A 22,767-nucleotide genomic window follows, 5' to 3' on the forward strand; every position below is an offset into this window, starting at 1 on the left:
GTGATAAAAGGAACAAACCTGGCCCCACCCATCAACTCTTTCTGTTCCTGTTTGAGATGTGACCACTGCTGTTACAACATGCACTCCCACCATGATGTGGTGCCATCTGCCACTCTTGACAGAGGCCAAACCAATGTTCAGCACCTCCAAAACCGGGAGCTAAATAAACTTTTCTTTTATAATTTAGCTGCCCCAGATAGTTCATGGTAGTAATTCAAAGCTAACTAATAAAATCAGCATGCAAAGAACCATGAAAATCTCCATCATGTGGAAAAAGACAAACAATAGTTACAAACAATAAGACATTAAAATTAAGTGTTATAAAATTCATGCATTATAAATATGATTGATGAGCAATAACAATCTTGGAACAAATATTAAAAGTAGAAGAATTCAGCAAAAAATGGAAGATATAAACAAAAATCAAATGGATATTTTGAACTAAAAATATAATATCTGAAATTTAAAATATCAGGAACGAAATAGGAGGGCTAGGGTTGTAGCTCAGTGGTAGAGTGCTTGCCTAGCATGTGTGAGGAACTGAGTTCGATTCTTACCACTACATATAAATGAATAAAATAATAATCCATTGATTACTAAAAAAATGTTTAAAAGAATGAAATAGGAAATATAAACACAGATATTAAAATGAAGGATATTATAATAAACAACTCCAAGCATATAAATTTTTCAGAAAAAAAGCACAAATTACCAAAATTCACCCAAAATGAAATGTATTATCTAAATTCTATAACTATTACTAAAATTAAATCTGTAATTTAAAAATTGTCCAAAAAATTCCTCAACTTCAGATGTCTTTGTGGGCAAATTTTGCTACACATTTAAAGAAGAAATAGCACCAATAGCACAATCTGATTAGGAAACAAGAAGGCAGGAAAGTGCTTCTCAGCTTATCCAGTAAGGTCAGCATGACCCTGACTTCAAAACTAGAAAAAAATTCTACAAAAAATGAAAAAGACAAATGAACATTCCTTATGAATACAGGCATAAAAATCCTCAGAAATATCATACAAATGTGATACAAATGTGACCATATATAAATTTAATAATTAATATATCATAGTCAAGGAATATATCTAAAATCTGGTTTGACATAGAAAAAAACAATCAATATAACACATCCTAAAGAAGTAAAACTCCATAATATACCAGCAGGTAAATAAAAAAAAATTTAGCAAAATACAACATCAATTCATGATGAAAATTCTTAACAAACTTAGAAATAGAAGTGAGCTTCCCCAACCAGATAAAAGATATCTACAAAAAACCTATAGTTGCAGCCCACGATGTGGCTCAGTAGTAGAGTGCTTGCTTAGCATTCATGAGGCCCTGGGTTTGATCCCTCAGAACTGCATCAAACAAACAAGCACACAAACAAACAACAACAACAACAAAAACCTTATAGGTAACATTATACTTTGTATTGACAGACTAACTGCTTTCTTCCATCAGGAACCAGGCAAGGGTGTCCACTCTCAACACTCATATTTAATGTAGTACTGGAACTCCTATTCAAAACAATAAGGCAAACAAAGGAAGTAAATGATTGTAAAGGAAGAAAAACCTATCCCTGTTCATCGCCAACATGATTATCTATGTAGATAATCCCAGGGACTTTACAAATATCTCTTCCAGAACTAATAAGTGAGTTTATCAAGTACACAGGATAAAATGTCACTGAAGGAAAATCAATCAGACTCCTATATATAATCAGTTAATAATTAAAACTTAAACCCTTTTTAGCCTCATGTATAGTATCTCTAATAAGATAAAATACTTAGGTATAAAGGTAACAAAAACAAGTATAGAATCTATACTCTGGAAACTACAAAATGTATTCATGTATAGGAGAACTTAACATATTAAAGATGTATATGTGTAATAAGAATTGTAATACATTCCGCTGTCATTTATTTTTTTAAAAAATCAATAAAAAATATCCATTTTTTGCAAAGTGACCTATAGATTTGGCACAATACCAATAAAAATTCCCACAAGGATTTTTTTTAGATACAAACTGATTCTAAAAGGTATATGGTAATAGAAAAGAGCTCTAATCGCTAAAATAATTTGCAAAGTAAAATCAACATTACAGGAACCTCACTACCTCATTTTGAGACATACTATAAAGCTTCAATACTCAAGACAGTATGGTAGTGGCAAAAGAATAACTATACAGACCAGTGGAATAGAATAAAGACGCCAGAAACAGACCCACTCAAATATGGTCAACTGATTTTAGACAGCTTGCAAAAGCAACTCAATGGAGAAAAATGAGTCTTTTTAATAAATAAATAAATAAATAAATAGCACTAGGACAAAAGCAAAAAAATGAACCTCAACACATATCTTGTACATTATGCAAAAAGTAATTCAAAATTGATCATAGACCTAATTAGAAAATGAAAAACAATAAAACTTTTAAAAGAGAACATGTGAGAAAATCTGCATATACTGGGTTTGTTGATGAGTTTTTTATTTTATTACAAAAATCTTGGATCCATGAAAAAGGAAAAAAAGTTAGATTATAAAAATTTTACCTATAAAAATTATTTTTATTTTAAAATTTTTATCTGTGAAGACATTTAAGAAAATGAAAAGAAATGCGTCAGACTGGAAGAACATATTTGTGAATTATATATCTGATGTATGCAGAATATATAAGGAACTTTTAAAACTGAGGTATAAAAGAGAAAATGTAATTTTAAAAATTGGCAAAAGAGCCAACTTTGGTGGCACACCTACAATCTTACCTACTCGAGAGGCAAGAAAATTGCAAGTTCCATGCCAGACTGGAAAATTTAGTGAGATCCTGTCTCAAGATTTAAAAAAAAAAAATTAAAAAGGGTGGGGATGTAGCTCAGTGGTAGAGCACTTACCTGTATGCATGAGGCTCTGGAATCAATCTCCAGCACTGAAAAAAAATTGGCAAAAGATCTGAAAAAATATTTCACTGACCAAAAAGCACAGATGGCAAAGAAGCTTGCATCAATCATTAGGGAAAAGCAAAAGTACAATAAGGGCTGGAGTGGAACTTAGAGTGCTTGCCTAGCATGCTGAGGCCCTCAGTTCAGTCCCCTGCACCACAAAAAGGCAATAAGATTCTTAAAATGGCTAAAATTATACACATACACAAACATATACACATGACAATACTAAATACTAGCCAGGATGCAGAACAAAAGCAATTCTCAATTCTTATTCATTGCTAGTAGGAATCCAAACTGGTTCGGGCATGTTGGAAAACAGAAGACAATTTGGCCCTTACTTTTTATTTTTTAAAATTTTTTTTATTTTTGGTACTGAGGATTGAACCCAGAGGCACTTAACCACTGATCCATATCCTCAGTCATTTTTTATATTTTTTTTAGAGACAGAGTTTCACTGAGTTGCTTAGAGTCTCACTAAATTGTTGAGGCTGGTTTTTAACTTGGGGCCCTCCTGCCTCAGCCTTTCAAGCTGCTGTGATTATAGGCATGTGCCATCACACTCAGCTTGGCACTTACTTTTAAAACTAAATGAAAAAGACATATGATACAGCATTTTCATGCCTAAGTACAGGAATTCATTTAAATTCTTATGAAGTAAATTGAAAAACTTAAGTTTACACAAAAATACATATGAGAATGTTTATAGAGCCTTATTAAAAATCATTAAAAACCAGAAATAACCAAGATGTCACTCAATTAATCAACGGATAAACAAACTGTTACAATAAAAAACTGGAATACCATTCAGCATTTAAGAGAACCATTAATTCTCACAATAATTGAGATGAATCTAAAATGCATTACACTAAGAGAAAGAAGCAAAATTCAAAAGCTGCCACTGTGGTATAAGTTCATTTATATGCCATTCTGGAAAGGCAAAACTAAGTATAGGAATTGAACAGACCAGTAGTTTCCAGGGGCTAAGGGAGGTCAAAGGGATTAATTATAATGGAATGAACAAGAGAATTTTTAGGGTAATAGAATTGTTTTGTTGGGTACAGTACACATGGATGACTGAATTCACAAATTTGTCAAAAGCCACAGAACTGAATTTTATGTATTTAAGTTTTTAAAAAAATCAACTGAAATATCTGGGTTACCCAATATTGATTACAGTTTGTGATGAATGGATCTAACTGTATTACAAGTATACAGTGTAACCTCACCAAAGGCAGTGAAGATACAAATAAATTATTATGGAAAATAGTGGTTTGACTGATACTGTAAGACCTGTAATAGAAAAGGTCTGTATATACACTGTTCTTGTGTTGATAAATTTATTTCTCACTGAGCTATGGTTTAATAGGGCTGAAACTACCAGTACAGTAGGGTTGAATGAATGAATGAATAATAGGTAATTGAAGCCAGGTATCTTACTGTCTGAGAAAGAAGCTAACAATAAACAAAGGAGAAACTCCAGACCATAGTATTGGTTCAGGGTCAGAAATATAAATTCCGAGCTGGTTGCAGTGTCGCATGCCTGTAATTCCAGCTACTTGGGAGGCTGAGTCAAGAAGTTCACAAGTTTGAGGCCACTCTCAGCAACTTAGTGAGACTGTCTCTCTCTCAAAAAAAAGTATCAGTTCTAATTCATGATTGATCAGCATATATATCAGTAGAAATACACCAAAATATAAATGTGTCTGTATGCACACAAATGTTTTTAGTTCTGTCTGGTGAGAGGGCTAGAAGTAGTGAGAACTTAGAAGTAACCAGCATATCTGGCACTCAGATCTTGGTTTCTAGATATAATTTTTCGATTAAAGGAACCATGACTCTGTGGATAAACGGCTAGGGAATCTGGTTATTGTGAAAAAATTTAAAAAGTGCTTTAAAAATAGGGAGAATGAGAGCATGTAAAAAGAGCATGGGAAGAGGAAGGGAAGGATAAATAGAAGCAAAGTCCTCTTAGGGCAGCAAACTACTCTGAGTTGGTGCATGCCTGTAATCCCAGGGAGAAATACTTCCTTTAATCTTACAAAAAAAAAAAAAAGTGTGGTGGCACTCACCTGTAATCCCAGTGGCTTGGGAGGCTCAGGCAGGAGAATCCCAAATTCAAAGCCAGCCTCAGCATCTTAGTGAGGCCCTAAGCAACTTAGTGAGATCCTATCTCAAAATACAATATATAAACAGGCTAGGATTGTGGCTCAGTGGTTAAGTGTCCCTGAATTAAATACCCAGTATTAAAAAAAAACTAATATAAACTGTGGTGTCTGGATGATAATGGTGTATCAATGTATGTTCATCAATTGTAACAAATACCACTGACATCTATAATGCAACAATAAACAATATAAAAGAAACCCAAACATCACTCTGGTGGAGGATATTGAAAATGGGTGAAACTAAGCATATGTGGGTGCAAACAGTCCTTTGGGGTGAATAAAATTCTGTTTTTGCCACCATGAATTACTGTTTTTAGAAAAGAATTGTATGAGAGCCAGTCACATTCTTTACAAGCATTCTGTAAACTTCCAAGTAATTTTAAGAAGTGTATCATCTTATTCAATTTGGAAATGGGATAAAACTTATAAGAGATATTTCAATTTCTGGCAATATTTTAGGCTATATTTGTAAATAACTCTTCCCACTTCAAAACACCTAAAATGCCCAACAAATACAGTAGGGGAGATCAGTGGAGTAGAGTACAGAAATCAAGGGAGAAGGAGAAGGGATGGGAAAATGTGGGAACTGCAGAGGAAATCTACTGAATTATATTATGTACATATATGAATATACCACAGGGAATTCAGCTTAATTTATGTATATCTATAAAGTACCAATTTAAAAAACAATAAATAAATAGAAGGAAGACAAGTAGAATAGAGAAATGGATCAGGGGAAGGAAGGAGAGAAGGAAAAGAGGAAGTATTAGAGACTTAAGTGGAATAAATTTTATTTCATTAATATATGCTTATGTCAAAATTAAACCCACTATTATGTATAACTATAATGCATTAATAAAAATATTTTAAAAACAGACTAGGAGAATGTTATGGGATATCACTTCCAAGATTTTGTCACAAAAATATTCTGACCTCTATCTTTGTAAAATCTTTTCTTGCTTTTTCCTTAGTTTTCTTCACTGGAAGTCAGCTGTCATGCTGGGAGCTCCCACTGGGAAGGTTCATATGGCAAGGAGCTGATGAGGGTCTCTAACCAACAGCCACTGAGAAATTAAGGGCTTCATTCTAATATATTTGTAAGGGACTGAATCTTGCCACCAACCATATGAGTAGCTTTGGAAGAAGATTCCCCCAGTAGATGGGGGAAATCTTCCAATACCTTGATTGTAGCCTTTTTAGAGAGTTTGAGCAAGAGGACCCAGATAAGCTGTGCACTGATTTCTGACCCACAAAAACTATGAGATTATAGATGTTTATTGTTCTAAGCTATGAAATTTTGGGAGGTGGTAATTTGTTAAACAACAATAGATTTAAAAACACAGTGGTCCAAAAGGCATTTTTGTTTAAATAATATATATATATATATATATATATATATATATATATATATATATATATATAAAATATATATATACACACACACACACATGTTGGGTGTTTATTGAGTAGCAAAGTGCATGTTTCTTTGGTGGGTCACTGAATGTGGGCTTTAGGAGACAACATGTACAAAAAATAATAAATAAAATTCTGTGGGCTCAAAGTGGGAAGAATTTCTAACTACATCCTACATTAATGTGATTTGGGGATGTAATGTATATTATGTGTGTAAGGGGACTCTCTAGCTAGTACAACACACACACATGCACACAGGAAAAACCTATATGAACAAGAATCCACAGGAACTATGGATAAATTGGAATTGCAAAGACGTTGCATACTATAAAATAAACATGTATGATACTTTCAAAGAAATGAAAAAGGGCTGAAGGTATAGCTCAGTGGTAGAGTGCTTGCCTAGCATGCATGAGGCCTTGAGTTTTATCCCCAATACAAAAAGGATGCAAGAAGAAAGAAAAGTTAATCAAAAGTATGGTAAAGAAACATGAGCCTGTCAAAAAAAAAAAAAAAAAAAGACCACATGTGTTCTTAAAAGAATCAAATAAAACTTGTAGAAATTAAAAATAAAAAGTATTGAAACTAAAACCTCTATACAGGGTTAAGCAGCAAATTAGAGGTGAAGAGATAATTAGTAAATTGGAAAATAAATCTGAAGAAATTACATACAATGTGAATAGGAATAAGAAAATATAGAAATATTAAATAAAAATTTTAAAATATGACTAGAATGATAAAGTCTGCCATGGGTCCAACTAAATATAGAATGTTGGAGAAGCAATATCTAAATAAATTATATGTGACAGAATTTTTCAGAATTGATAAAAGACATCAGTCTTCTGGTTAGGGAAATCCAACTTAAAAAAATAACAACAAAAAGAAACAACATTTAGAAAAACCATAATCAAATTAAGAATGATAATGCTAAATAGGTCTTAAGAGCAATCAGAGATAATAGAAAGATTACCTAATAAGAGTAATAATTAGGGCTGGAGTTGTGGCTCAGTGGTAGAGTGCTTGCCTAGCCATGCAGGGCCCTGGGTTTGATCCTCAGCACCATATAAAACTAACTAACTAAATAACATAACATAAGGGTATCATGTCCAACTACAACTAAAAAATAAAATATAAAAAGAGTAATAATTAGATTCACAGTTAACATGTCAACAATAATAATGAAAAATGAGACAGTGGAATAATAGCATTAAAAAGTTCTATGAGGAAACAACTATTAACCCAGGATCAGGTACTCAGAAAAAACTTTTTAAGAATGATGATGTGATAATCACATTGTCAGACAACTCTGAATTTATTACCAACAAACCTTCAATAAGAGGGATTCTATGAAATGTATTTCAGGAACACAACAAATAGTCACAGAAGGAAGTGCTGGGAGGTATAAACAAATGAAGAGCAAGTAAAATGGTAAACATGTGGGTAAAGCTAAGCCAACATTGATTTGAGAAACATTAATAAAAATCCAAATTTGTGAGGTTAAAAAAGAACCAAGAAATTTTCAATTTCAGTTCCAAGATCTTGGAAGTTGTTGGTCTCATCTTTACAGGGAAAATTTAGTCAAACTGAAATTCAATGACTTTCATGGACCCATCAGAGAAGTGAAGCAATAGAGAAAAATGCCACCTTGAAATGTGAGGAGTCAAGCATTTTTAGATAGAGGCAATAAGGAAGATTTGCTTCCCTGGAGCAGAGGGCTCTGAATGCCAAGAGGCTAATAGGAATACCTAAATAGTAATTTTGACAAACTGCTGAAGGCTGAGTGTAGATTGGCATGAGAGTAAGAAGCTCCTAGAGGTTGAAGTCTTAGAGGTCTCCATACTTCTACAGCATTTTCTTTAAGGAATGCCACAGGTTGTCATGGTAATGATAAAAGGAAGCTCCCATGTGACACTAATTGAAGACTGGCAAGTATAGCCATTGTGAGCTCCTCTCTGGCTCTTCTCCCTAACAAAGGACTGAGTTCAGAAGGAAGGACTTAGCAATTTTGAAACTTCATAATATCTCTTCTTTAGAGAAAGAGAAATGTATCCCACATCAGCCCTTTCCAGTCTTCATGTCTTGTCCAAGGGGGGAAAAAAGCCATAGTCCACAGAAGAGAGGACTTTAAGGAAATAGATTGGGAATGCGATAGCCAAGAAAAGGACAGAAATATTTCTGATGTTCACAGCCCCAAGACACAGGCCCACTGTACAATTCAAAAACTGAAATTTAATTAATCAGAGGTCCAGAGAACACTTAAACTTATTGCCCCCATACACTTATTTGCTAATAAATGCCCAGTAATAATAACAGTGATTACTACTGGGAGAGCAGAGAGAGAGAGAGGCTCTCTAAAGTGCAACCCAAAAGGAATTTCAAAAGCTCAGGGGAGAGACAAAAAGTGGTGTTCAGGGAAATTTGAAGCCTCTAGTATCTAAAACTGAAATCAACTGAGGAAAACCAGGACAAAGGAAAAAGTTTGAAGGAAGCCATAAAGAAGATGGGGAGAGACACTTTACCTACAGAGGAACAATTATTGCTTTCAGAAGACTCCTTATCAGAAACCATGGAAACAAGAAGATAATGTAGTAAAATCTTTGAAATACTGAAAGAAAAATTTGCCAAACTAGAATTCTATATTCAGCACTATTTTCCTAAAACTGAATTCATCCCTAGCAGATCTGTTTTGCAAGAAATGTTAAAAGTTCTTTATGTAAAGTGAAAATGACATAGCTCAGAAAATTTGGATCTACATAAAGAAGAGAGTTGGAAATAAACAAATGGAGGTAAAATCTAATGTTTCATATTCGTAATTGATATAAAAGGTAATTATTTTAAAAGCAATAATAGCAGCAATGATACTATATGGATAAGTGAAATGAATACCAGCAATGTCCCAAAGGAAAGGATGGAGGAATTGGGAATACTTGGGTATAAAGCACTTATTCTACACATGAAGTGGTATTGCTATTTGATGATGAATTCAAATTATTTAAAAGTATATACTGCTAGGGCAGCTGCTATAGTGTGAAGATACGCCTTCCAAAATTCAGGTATTGACACTTAATGGCCAATGAGATTGTATTAAAAAATAAGTCCTTCAAATGGTTATTAGGTCATGAGGGCTGCTCTCCTTGTGAATAGGCTTAAGACCTTTATAAGAGAGGTTTCAAGCAATATTTCTCTTCCTTCTACCTTCAACTGTGTGAGTGCACAGTGTTCTTCCACTCTGGAGGATGCAGCAACAAGTCACAATCTTGAAAGCAGATAACAGCCCTCAATAGATAATCAAACTCATTAGTGCCTTGATCTTGTACCTCCCAGCCTTTATAAGTGTGAGAAAATAAATTTTTGCTTTTTATAAATTCCCCAGTCTCAGGAATTTTGTTATAATAGTACAAAACAGGCTAAGACAGTAATCATTAAAAAAAAAAAAAAAGTTGGCGGGATTGGAGTATAGCTCAGTGGTAGAGTGCTTGCTAGCATGCATATGGTCCTGGGTTCAATCACCAATAGCAAAAGCATTATTTAAAAGGATTAGAAAAGGAAATGTAACTAACAAGAGAAGAAATAGAACTGAATCACATGGAATGCCCATTTTAAAACCAGAGAAGGCCGAAAAACAAAAGAACAAATGTAATGGGTAGAAAAAAACATTAAAGGTGGTATATTTTGATCCACCTGTATCAATACTCCTTTAAATGTAAATGATCTAGATATACCATTAAGACAGAGGTATCAGAATGGATAAAAACACAAAATACATTTTGAATAAAAAGACTGAGATTGGTTAAAAATAAAAGGATAGCTTTTTTTTTTTTTCCATTATGGCATGCACTCACTCTATTCCTCACCAGATCTTTTCAGATCTTCCAGTATCAAGCAACTTATGGCCAAAAAACAAAAACAAAACTGTCCCATTCCCCAATGTATTCCAATGAAAACAGGTAATAAAATCAGGTATAACTCCCAGAGGAGACATTGGGGAACAACCAATCTGGGTCATTAAAGAATTGCACATGAGATGGCACACGTATTTATGATGTATCAAGGTCACTATCATACCAAGCTAAGAAGGTCACCACTGTCTGGACAATAAGACATGTTTATTGGGAATCTGATTATTATCTTTGTTCTATCATCTACAATAGGTAGGTTACTTTGGTAATAAATACGTGAAACCTTTTGGAAAAAAAGCTGAAAGCTTTGAAAGCCTCTTTATCCCCATGGAGGAATAATCAGAAAATAAAGATTACAGAAAGTCACAGTATGATGACTACAGATAACTATTCACTGCTCATTTCAAAAAAGCCAAGTTGTTTATTTCAAAGAATAAGTGACAAATTTCTTAAATTTAACCAAAGATGTGAAATATCTCCACAATGAAAATTATAAAAACATTGATAAAACAAATTAAAGAGGAGATAAATTAGTGGAAAAACATCCTTTGTTCATGCATTAGAAGAATCAAGACTGTTGAAATGTCCATACTACCCAAAGCAATTTATAGATTCAATGCAACCCCTATCAGAATACTTTTTTTTTTTTTTTGGTACCAGGGATTAAACCCAAGGGTGTTCAACCACTAAGCCACATCCCCAGCCCTTTTTAATATTTTATTTAGAGATAGGTTCTTGCTAAGTTGCTTAGTGCCTGGCTAAGTTTCTGAGGCTGGCTTTATATTCCCAATTCTACTGCCTCAGCCTCCTGAGTGGCTGGGATCACCAGGCCCCTATCAAAATATTAATGACATTCTTTTCAGAACTAGAAAAAATTAATTTTAAGATTTATATGGAACAAAACAAATAAGATTATTGCCAAAGCCATTCTGAGCAGGATGAGAAAAGCAGGCAACATTATCCTACTTGATTCAAAGCATATTATGAAGCTGCAATAATCAAAACAGCATGTTATTGGCATTAAAACAGACACATAGACAAAAGCAACAGAATAGAGAGCCTAGAAGCAAACCCACACATCTATAGCTAACTGATTTTCAACAAAGATGCTAAGAACACACACTGGAGAAAGGACAATATTTTCAGTATGGTAATGGGAAAAATGGGATATCCATATGCAGAAGAATGGAACTAAACATCTCTCTCTCACCAGATACAAAAACAAAACAACTAAAAATGGATTAAAATTTAAATGTAAGACCTGAAACTATTACACAACTAGGATAAAACAGGAGAAATTATTTAGGAGATTGGAATGAGCAAGAATTTTTTGGACAAAATTCTCAAAACACAGGAAACTAAAGTAAAAATAGCCAAATAGAATTACATAAAACTAAAAAGCTTCTGCACAGTAATGGAAGCACTCAACAGAGTACAGAAGTAATTTACGGAATGGGAGAAAATATTCACAATATATACATTTGACAAGAGGTTGATATCCAGAATATATAAGGAACTCTAAAAACGCAATAACAAAAAAGCGATTAAAATGGGCAATAAATCAAAGTAGATATTTATCAAAAGATAAATATATTTATCAAAGATATTTATCAAACAAAGATATTTATCAAACAAATAGCCAACAGGCACATGAAAAAATGTTCAACCTCTCTAATTATCAGAGAAATACAAATCAAAACTACAATGAGATCTCACCTCACCCCAGTAAGAATAACTAGTACCCAAATGTCTAAAGAAAACAAGTGCTGGTGAGGACGTAGAGAAAAGGGAACCCTTGTATATGGTTGGTAGGAATATACATTAGTGTAGCCATTATGGAAAACAATATGGAAGTTCCTAAAAAATTGAAAATAGAACTACTATATTATCAAGCAATCCCACTACTAGTATCCATTCATAGAAATTAAAATCACCTCAAAAATTAAAGATAGAGGCTGGGGATATAGCTAAGTGGTAGAGTGCTTGCCTAGCATGTGCAAGGCCCTGGGTTCCACCCCTAGTACCAAAAAAATAATTAATAATAGAACTACTATATGATCCTGCAATCCCACTACTGGCATTTATCCATAGGAAATAATATCAGTTTGCTGAAGAGACATCTGCACTCCCATGTTCACTATAGCACTAGTCACAACAGTGATTAAATAGAAACAACCCCTCATGAATGGATAAAGAAAATGTACATATACATATATACTATTCAGCCATAAAAATAATAAAATCTTGTCATTTCTGACAACATGAATGGAACTGGAGATCATTATGTTAAGTGAAATATGTTAGACACAGAAAGATAAGTGTTATATGATCTTACTCATATGTAGAATCTAAAAAGGTTGATCTCACAGAAGTTAAGGGTAGAATGATGGTTACTATCCCAGCTGGGACAGCGTAGGGGAATGGAAAAAGTTTGATCAATGAGCACTAAGCTATAATTAGACAGGAGCAAGAAACTCTAAATACTACACTGCACAGTATGGTGACTACAGGTAACTATGCATTGCTCATTTCAAAAAGGTAGAAGAAAGGATTGTGAAAGTTTTCAACACAAAGAATGATAAATATTTGAGGAGATAGATAGGTTCAATTGGATATAAACATCACACAATGTTATACATGTATTGAACATCACATTGTACCCCAATAATATGTACAAGTTTAATGTTTTTTGTGTGTGTCTATCAGTTAAATATTGGGCTGGGGTGTAGTTCAATAGAAAAGTGCTTGGCTAGCATGTCTGAGGCACTAGGTTTGATCACCAGCACTGTAAATAAATAAAATATATTTTTAGAACTATACATATCCCTCTATTGGAATTATAGGCTTCCTTCCAATGAACACCAAACGTGAGGACAGGTAAAACTTCTGGCAAGATTTATCAACAGAAAAAAAAAAAAACACATATAATGTAAGAACAAAAAAAGAGAGGATATAAGAGCAGATTAACAGATACAAAGATAAGAACTTTACACAAATAAGTTAGAAAACTAATGTGAAATACAGAAATTCCTAGAAAACCATAACTTAACAAGTATAACTTAAGTAGAAATAGCAAACTGAAATGATTCCCTATTAAAGTAATTGTATCTGTTAAAATGTTAAAGAAGATGCCAGGCCCAGATTGGTTTACCTGGAAGTTCTGCTAAATATTTGAGGAACAGATAGTTCCTTGGACAAACTGTCAGGGAACGGAATGAAAGAAAATAGTTCTCACCCCATTGCATGAGGTTAGTATAACCTTGACACCAAAATCAGACAGAACAACATGAGAATGGAAAAATTGCAGGCCAGTCTCCTCCCTGAACAAAATTGTATTGAACTGACTAAAAGTTTTTTTATTTATCCCAGGACTGTAAGATTAGTTTAACATAAGAAAAATTCTAATGCAATGAACCACATTAACAGGTTAACATAGAAAATCATCATGTCATCTCAGAAGATCCAGAAAACATGTTAATAAAATTCATCATCCACTCATCTTTTAAAAACTATACTGGCAAACTAGGAATAAATGGGAAATTCCTTAACATGTTAAATGATATCTACCAAAAAAATTCAAATTTGCTCAGTGGTGAAACTTTAAAAGCACTCCCATTAAAATCAGGATCAACATAAGAACATGCAGTATAAACACTTCTTTTTTATAACCTCTGAACATGTTTATGCAGTATTAACATTTCTATTCAAAACTGTACTATGCATTGTTGGATGTGGAAGGTCTTGGCAGTGAAGAAATACAAGAAAAAGAGATTTTTTTAAAAAAGGATTAGAGGGGGGAGATGAAAACTGACACATACAAATTACCAAAACTCATAAAAAATTGTAGCAAGTTTGCTAGTTATGAATTTGGTATACAAGAAAAAAAATTATATTTGTGTACATTAGTATCAACCTGCCATAAAATTAATTTCTAAAAAGGTATTTTTACCATCGCAACAAAAATCAGCAAGAACATAAACTTGAATGATATGCAAGTCCACTGTAGATTAAATTATAAAATGTCACTTAAATAACAAAAAAGACTAACTACATAGAAAGACATACTATGTTTAGAAATGCCTAAACAAAGATGTTAACTCTCAAATTTATTTACAGATTGAATGTAATTACAATCAAATTCCTAAAAGTTTTGTCTGTGTGTGTAGCTTGAAAATCTGATTCCAAAATATATGGGGAAGAGCAACAGGCCAAGAATAGCTAAGACACTCTGTAAGAAGGAAAAGATGGAGGACCTTGCTCTAACAGGATGTACAAGAATGTCCATTGCACTATTGTTCATAATCCCAAACTAAAAACTACCTAAGTGCTCATCAACAGTAAGATGGATAAACTGCAGGATATTTACAAAATGTAATTGTACACAGCAAGGTGAATAAACAAGCTGCAAAACCCATTATATAGGTGGCTCACATAAACATATGTTGGATGAGAAAATAACATACACAATTTTTCAAACCCTTTACACATGCTGATGCAATTAATACTCAGAACATCATTAAGTGATTGCATGTCTTCTAGAGAGAATGCTCCAAGCATTCCTTTCTGACTCTGACTTTTCTGTGGTCAAATAGCCTGGCCTCCCCAGAATCAGAAGTGAGACAGACACTGCTTGGGGCAGGACTTGGCAACCATCATCCAAATTTTTTGGCATTTGTGGTCTGGTAAAATTCAGTCAATCATTAAAGAGTAAATGTGTTGTATACACAGAGCTTCATAGCTGATTATGGTGAATGGCAGAGTGGAAGTAGCAGTGATTATTTACTGGGTATCTGCTATGTGCCAGGTTCAGGGCTTGATGCTGGGGATATAGTGGTTAATAATAACCATATAACCAAATTCTTATTTAAATAATAACATTATATTGATTGCATACTAAGTGCTGAACACTTCTAAGCACATTACATGCTTTCGTTTATCCAATTTTACAACAATACTATTAGTAACTTAATTTTATAAGTCAGGAAATAGGAGCACAGACAGGTTGAGATTTAGCCAAAGTCACAGAGGGAAGAAGTGGAAAAAATGGGAGTGAAACCTGGCCAATCTTGTATCCAAAACCTCTGAATCAGTAAATCATCCCAGCAACACTAAGAGGTAGGTATTAGTTCTGTGTTATAGCTGAGGAAAGTGAGACTCAGAACTAAAGTGAGCACATATTGATTTTGTATCTTCTATAGGACAGAGACTATATCAAGTGATGAATGTATATTATCACTCCAACCTGAAAGACAAGAGTCCTCAGGAATATAGTTGGAATGAAGTTCTGTCTCATCCAGGCTCCTAGATCTCCAGATGAGTAAGTGAAATTGCTGATTTAGCTGGTTTTGTTCTTTCTTATTCCTCCATCCATACCTTACATCCTACACACTATATTTAATGCACATTATCTTCCTGGACCCTCTAAGCAACTACTGCTCCCCCAATAACCCAGAGCCTAGAATGCCTCTAGCATTGGGAATGTGGAAGCCTGCTCATCTGGTCCTTGAGATGTCTGGGTCTCACAGTCCACAGCTGCCTTATCTTCACCCACCTTCTGGCTCCTTAGGCCATAATACTTGCGATGAAAACACCTTGGTACGCAATTGTCCCGTTATCTATAGAAAACGGTATACCACAGTTTAAAAAGTTTATTTACAGGTTTTGTTTGCTTCTCCTTTGTCCATGCTCCTTCTTAAAATTTCAAAGCAAACACACTGCATCAGTAGGCTTGTCCTGAGAGACTGCATATGTTTTCCCTCAAACGGAGTAGGGAGAGGGTCTGTATGTGCCAAGAAGGCAATGTGAGAGTGAGACACTCGGCCTTTCTCAGCCCAGTCAGGTATAGATTTCTTAGAAGAGGCCTGTGAAAGGGGAGGAGTGATGCTGGCCAATGAGAGGGTATGATTGTGTATCCAGCACCTGTCCTATGGGAAATGATGCCAGGAACCATCACCTTATTCACTTGGGCATAATCAAACAAGACCAATTTCCAGACACATCACAGAACAAACCAAAATGAACTATTCCAGAATAGCACTGAAAAGTCCCAAACTAGAAACCTCAAATTCCAAACATGAAACATTACAAATAAGCTTTACATACAAAAGGAGAAGTTTCTAGTCAAAGATCCCTGTGATCAAGATGGTCTTTATCTAATCCTTATTCTTCTCTCTTTCCTCACCTCTCCTGACATTGGCTGCTTGTTATCCTACAGTTATTTCATTCAGCTGTTCATCCATTCCAACTTTCAGGTTAAGGTGTGAGTGGATGTCAGGCATCCTTTGCTCTTCTATACCCACTCTACCACCACCACATTGAGCCCACAGAAGTAAACCCCACTTACAGCCCCTTCGCCGTTGCAGCCTGCTGCTGCCACTGCTGTGTGGAATCCAGATCTTCTGCAACCTAGTTTGGGTGAGCTCTCCCATCTCTCGAGACATCTTAGATGTCACAGTTAATGACACCACTGCTCACAAGGTATCAAGCCTCACTTTCTATCTTCCTAGTTGTCCTTTCTGTGATGTTGTCACAGCAGCAGATGGACAGGGCTGGAATGAAGGCACACTGGGTTTCTGAGCCTCTCACCACCTGTCTCCAGGCCCTCTTCTTTTTCCTAGCCTGCCTCTGCTCCTGTGTATACCAGGGGGGGCTTGGGTGCTGAGAGCTAGAGGTTGGGCAGAAGTCAGCAGAGGCCTCTGAACTCCAAGGGCTGTGTACATAGGAGATAAGTTGGAGTCCAGCAAGGAAGGCAGCCAGCAAGACAGCCCAGGTCTGGCCAGTCACTTCCCGCCAATGAAGTCAGGACTAGTAGAGTATGCAAATAAAAGACCAAAGATCATGTGCTTGCATCCTGTGTGAAATGGCAAAGCAAAGATGATGGAGGTAGAGGTATTAGCTTTGAAATTAAAAAATTGGTCTGAAGTAAAATGTCAAGCTCCAACTCAAAAACAAAGATCCACATCAGAAATTCAAGGCCCCAAAGAACAAAAGCACAAACACCAAGTCTCGAATGAAAAAGGCAAACTGGAAGTGGACTATTCACTATCTCACAGGTCACCCCCACCCAAAATGGCATCTCAACCCTTGTCTTTGCCTAAATACTGTTGGATTCCCTGTCACAGAGCCTCTTCCTCCTAAAATATGATGCCTATGACACTCTTGGAGAGATGGGCACTATCTGATCATTTTTATACTCTCCCTAGCCAAGGCTAAACAAATCACAGTAAAACTGACACCTCAAGAAGAGAAGTGAGTACAGCCATTGCTGAAGGGAGACATGGTAAGCACTGCTCACATGGCTGACAGCTGCCATGAGTTGCCCTAGGGATAAAGACATTATTATCTGCTCAACAACCTGGCTAAAGTTTTTCATGTAAGCCATTGGGATGATGGCTTTGGAGGGTAGAGGCTGCAGTAGGGTGAGCATGGGTAGAAAAAAGCAATGTCCTCTAAATAGAACAAATTCATAGGCCAGAACCATCACACCCAAATTTCTTCCTTTCACAGGGCCTGCTTTCCCTGCTTCCCCTTGGTTATTTTGAGACTTTTATCTGTAGAACTCATGTAACTGCACAGCCTACCTGGAATATGTCCAAGCATGCTCTTACTTCATTCTTTTGCAACCTTCCCACCCCCTGATGAACCTCCAGTGATTGGCTATTAGGAACTTCAACTTTCTTCTACTGAGCTGGGCTACACAAGAGCAACCGCTTGGGGGTTGAAATCTCCAATCTCTGCCCTCAAATGCTCCCCAGGTCCACTTTGCCTTTTAAGAAGTTCCCTAAAATACATTCTCAGAGCCTTAGTCTACACAAGGGTTAGATTTCCTCCAGCTGCTGTGTATAAATCATACCAGAATTTCAACATCAGGGCCCACATATCTAAATGAATCTACAGTGGATAACAGTGATTAAGAGCAATGGGCTCTACAGCCACATTACCTGAGTGGATTCTTACTTCTGCCTATGAGACACTGAACAGATAAACTTTTCAGTGTCTCAGTTTTTTTTTTCATCTGGAATGTGGGAATGATAAGAGTAACTAGTCCCTTAGGGTTATTGAAGATTTAATACATTAATATGTGTAAGGCATCTGGAAAATGCTCAATAATACTGTTATTGCCTTTATGAAGTAAATGATTAATCACTTAGACTAATCTGTGACTTTTATTAGTAAAGGAAACTTACAATATTATGGCAATGAGTTAACATTTATGATATAAAGAGCTCCTGAGAATCAAATAGAAAGATGATTTCATTTATACCTTTTTGGTTTTATGTAAAGACTTATGTTAAAGTTGAGAAGCCACATATAGATCATTTCATCTCATCTTCTCAGGTGAAAACAAACAAATAAACTGAGGTCTAGAGAAGGAAAATGGTTTTCTAAGATCACATAGAAAATCAATGGCCAAGGAGTTGGGATTGTGGCTCAGCAGTAGAGTGCTCAGCTAGTTGATGCAGGCACTGGGTTCAATCCTCAGCACCACATAAAAATAAATAAATAAAATAAAGATATTGTGTTCAACTATAACTAAAAAAATTTAAAAAAAAGAAAGAGAATCAGTCACCAAGTCATGAGTAGAACAGCGGGAACCTAAGTTCTCCCACTCCAGGGATTTTCTTTGGTTAATTGATCAAGCTAGCTTGATTTAAGAATGTGGTATTTTGTATGATGTTAAGTGAACTGCATCAGGCATGGAAAAACAAATACAGCATGTTCTCACCTATATGCAGAAACTAAAAAGTTGATCTCAAAAAGTTGAGAGTAGAACACTGATTACCAGAGCCTAAGAAGGGGAGTGGGATAGAGAGAGAATGGTTAAAAGGTACAGGATGCAGTTGGATAGGATGAATAACTTCTAATGTTCTATAGCACACTGTTGTCTATGGTTGACCACAATTAATTGTGCATGTCAAAATAGGTAGTAGAAAGGATTTTGAATGTTCCTAACACAAAGAAATGATAAATTTTTGTGTTGATAGATATGCCAATTATCCTGATCTTAGAATTGCACATTGTATACATGTATTGAAATATCATTATACTCCATAAATATGTACAATTATGTGTCAATAAAAATTAGACATTTTAAAAATGTAGCCTTACAGATTAGATTAGAATTTGTAGAGTCTCAGAGACAGACTTTGGAAGAGATACAACTCTCCTAATCCTAATAATTACCAATTAATTACTAATTGGTAAAACTCTGTTAATGCTAATAACTAATAATAACTCTTTTGCATATGTATTCAATTGCCTATGAGGCAATAACATATCCTTTATCCTATTTATTCCTTACACACATCCTGATTCACATGACAAGGAAACTAAAATCTAGGGAGGTGAAGTGGACTGTCCAAGGTAATCTAGTCAGTCACATGAATATGTTTTTTTATGTTTACAATTCTGTCCTTATGAACCTGCCAAGAGGCAGGAAGATAATTTTAGTAGCAGGAAATCTGAGATGGGTGGCTAGTGGATTTTTGACAAGGTCTGAAAGGATAAACTTGGGGTCTAGGCTTGAAAACTCAAATTTAATATTATCTGAAACTAACTATAAGACTTTTTACCATTATTACCAATTCTGACTCCAGAAGGAGAAATAAACAAGCTTTATGGAAAATCCTCAGCCGGACCTTCAAACCTCTTCTAATTTAAGCACCAACCTACCTATCCAACCATATTTCCCTTAAACATCCACATTTAAATTGCATTGACTGACTCACTGGGACCCAAAATATACCATGTACTTTCCTATTTCTGGGCTTTCCCCCTTATCTCTGGGTATCCTGGAATACCTTCCTTCCCTTCCATTCTTAATGAAATCCAACTCACTCTTCAAGGTCTGATTCAACATTCATCTCCTCTGGGAAGTTGACTCTGGATCCTTGGGAGAGGTTTTGTCTTTAGTTCTCAGGTTGCCCATGTGCCTCCATCTATCTGAGCAATTATCCCCACTGTTTTCTTCATCTGCTTTCATGCTGGACTGTGGAATCCATGAAGATGGGAACTGAACCCTGGTGATATATTTCCAGTGTCCAGCTCAGGCCCTAGCACAGAGGAAACATTTGCTCAATGAATATTGGTACAGTCTACATTTTTCTGCCCTAGATGAGATATACCGTTCTATCAAGGTAAGTGTTAAAACAAAGAGCTGTGTAGGGAAATGGATGGGAGAACTGACTTGTTAAAAGGTAGAATGTGGCATCTAGAAATGTCTCTCAACCTCGAATGGTGCAGAACAGAATAAACAAAAGAATAAAGCCCCATCTGAGAGGGTCTAATGAATTGGTTGCAGGGATAGGGTTTAATCAGTATCAGATTCTTACTCAAAACTGAGTGCTCAGCCATAAAGTCCAAATGTAGCTATCTTTAGGGAAGAAAAATATACAATGTGATTTCCAGAGATCCACAGACCCTGGCACCCCTCTGCCAAGTACTGAGTGTAGGAAGGAATCCTACTTAAAGTAGCAAGACAGTACTGATGGGCAATAAAATCACAATTGATAATTATTGGAATGTGTGTATGGATGAATTTGTGGGAGACTAGAAGTCTGAGGGGGAGGTTAGCCACATACTTGCAGGTTAGATGTGTATGTATGAATACATATCAGGCCTTCTGTGGCAGTAGCCTATGATCCACTTCCTTTGCAGCCTCTGCCCTGGCCACATCCCCCTATTTTCAGCCCCATGCTTGGGATCCAAAGCTCACTGCATCCTAGTCCTAGGAGTAACTCTCCATACATTATAGTCACTGAGGGAGAAGAGCAGTTAGAGATTTGTGGGTTGTATTGCCTGTAGATGCTATATAAAAAGCATGATAACTAATTTCACACAGAGTACGAAAATCCTAAAATGTTTCCAAAGAGCTTTGGATCATGTCCTTCTGCCCCTCTTGATCTTCAGACAACCTTCTGAGGGAAGTAGGCTAAAGACTTTAATTTCCATTTTATTGATGAGCTATTGACACCTGGAGAAACTAGAAAGTTTGTTCAAAGTGTCACAGCAAATCAACCCTACTTTATATACTATAGGAGAGGGAAGAGATATCTCTATCACACGTTTCATTCAAAACTGTACTAGACTAAGTTGGAGATACTTCTAATGGTGCTAGGGAATTGCCCTTTAGGTTGCTGTCCTACAAATTCAGGTAAAAGTAGATTAAAAATACAGATAGTTTAGATATAGAAATCGTTTTTTCCCAACTCTCTCATACCATTTAATGCATACCTCAAACAAACACCTTGCAAACAAAACTTTCCATTGAACCCAAAGAATGGATTTAGATTTGTGTAATTCCTCTCTACTTTTCCTTCTCACTTACCTGTTCTCTTAGAGGTTTTTTCTTCCATCCTTAATTATCCAACACTCAGTTCTCTTGCATTTACAGACCCCCCAAAGCAGGTCCAGTGGGTGGCATCAAAGAGGAAACCTGGAGATGTTCGTCGGTTCCTGGGAAGGCTGAGGAAGCACCCTTGTTAAGGGGTGTAGTGTACACTCTGTTGAAATATCAGCTGTTGTAGTGCCAAAGGAATTCCTGAGCCTTTTCTCTTCAGTCCAACCATGTGTTCACCTTGCCCCAAAGGTCAGAACTAATATTAACAAGCCACGACAGAATGGGGAAATTAAAACCAGCTATTGAGACAAGCAAGATCTGGATTTCCTTGGGGCTGAGTTTCAGATCAGTCTTGAGTGTAAATGGGCACAATTCCTTATTGGAAAGCAATTTGGCAATATGAAGCAAGAGCAATAAAAATGTTCATTTCCTTTGTCCTAGTTATCCCACTCCTGGGACTCAATACTAAATCAGCAAATCCCAAAGCATGAAAAAGCTCAAGACGCGCACGCGTGTGCACACACACAACACACATGCTCACACATATTTTAATTACAGAGCTCTTTTCTGATGGCAACAAGTAGTAGGTAAACTTTAAGTCCTCTGGGAGGAAAAGCAGTTTGCTAGGTCTTTTTTTTTTGCAGCCACAGAAGATGATGTCTTTAAGACTGTAAAATTCTGTGGAAAAAAATAACTATGTTGCAATTCTGGATAAGAAACCTAAAAATACAATGTTATATTTCCCCCTGGATATTAAGCATGTGTATCACTTCTGTTTTTGTGCTCTCAAAAAAAAAAAATGAACCTGTTGCTGTTGCCCTTTGTTCATTCGTCTAACAAATATTCAATCCCCTCTAAGATATACTGTGTCCAATAACAGGAAATGGAGCTAACAAGATGACTCATACATATGTCATTGCTCTAGAGTTGCTGGCAGTCTCATGGCAACAGAAATAGAAATCAATGATAGCTGCTGATTGTGATAAATGCTGTGACAGCAT

At 35.6% G+C, this 22,767-nt stretch overlaps 1 protein-coding gene and 1 long non-coding RNA gene across 6 annotated transcripts in view; both read right to left on the bottom strand.

The window, feature by feature from the left end:
• PFKFB1 (6-phosphofructo-2-kinase/fructose-2,6-biphosphatase 1) overlaps nt 1–17,427 on the bottom strand; it is a 49,895-nt gene extending 32,468 nt beyond the window's left edge. Inside the window, exon 1 of one of the 5 annotated variants that reach the window (XR_014020064.1) lies at nt 16,772–17,427. Coding sequence is in view for 4 of the 5 variants with exons in the window: in XM_081277545.1 (XP_081133671.1) it covers nt 16,772–16,868 (97 nt within the window). In the remaining variant the exon portion in view is untranslated. The remainder of the gene's footprint in view (nt 1–16,771) is intronic. The other 4 variants (XM_081277545.1, XM_081277546.1, XM_081277547.1 and 1 more) reach the window with 4 other exon arrangements.
• Nucleotides 17,428–18,805: 1,378 nt separating this feature from the next.
• Nucleotides 18,806–22,554, bottom strand: LOC308639328. The gene is made up of 3 exons (XR_014020065.1): nt 21,755–22,554; nt 20,266–20,480; nt 18,806–19,216 (listed from the first exon to the last, which is right to left on the bottom strand). It is a non-coding gene; the product is annotated as an uncharacterized lncRNA (long non-coding RNA).
• Between the last annotated feature and the right edge of the window lie 213 nt (nt 22,555–22,767).

The sequence above is a fragment of the Spermophilus citellus genome, assembly GCF_964194105.1.
Source record: "Spermophilus citellus genome assembly, chromosome: X".
Taxonomy (NCBI): domain Eukaryota; kingdom Metazoa; phylum Chordata; class Mammalia; order Rodentia; family Sciuridae; genus Spermophilus; species Spermophilus citellus.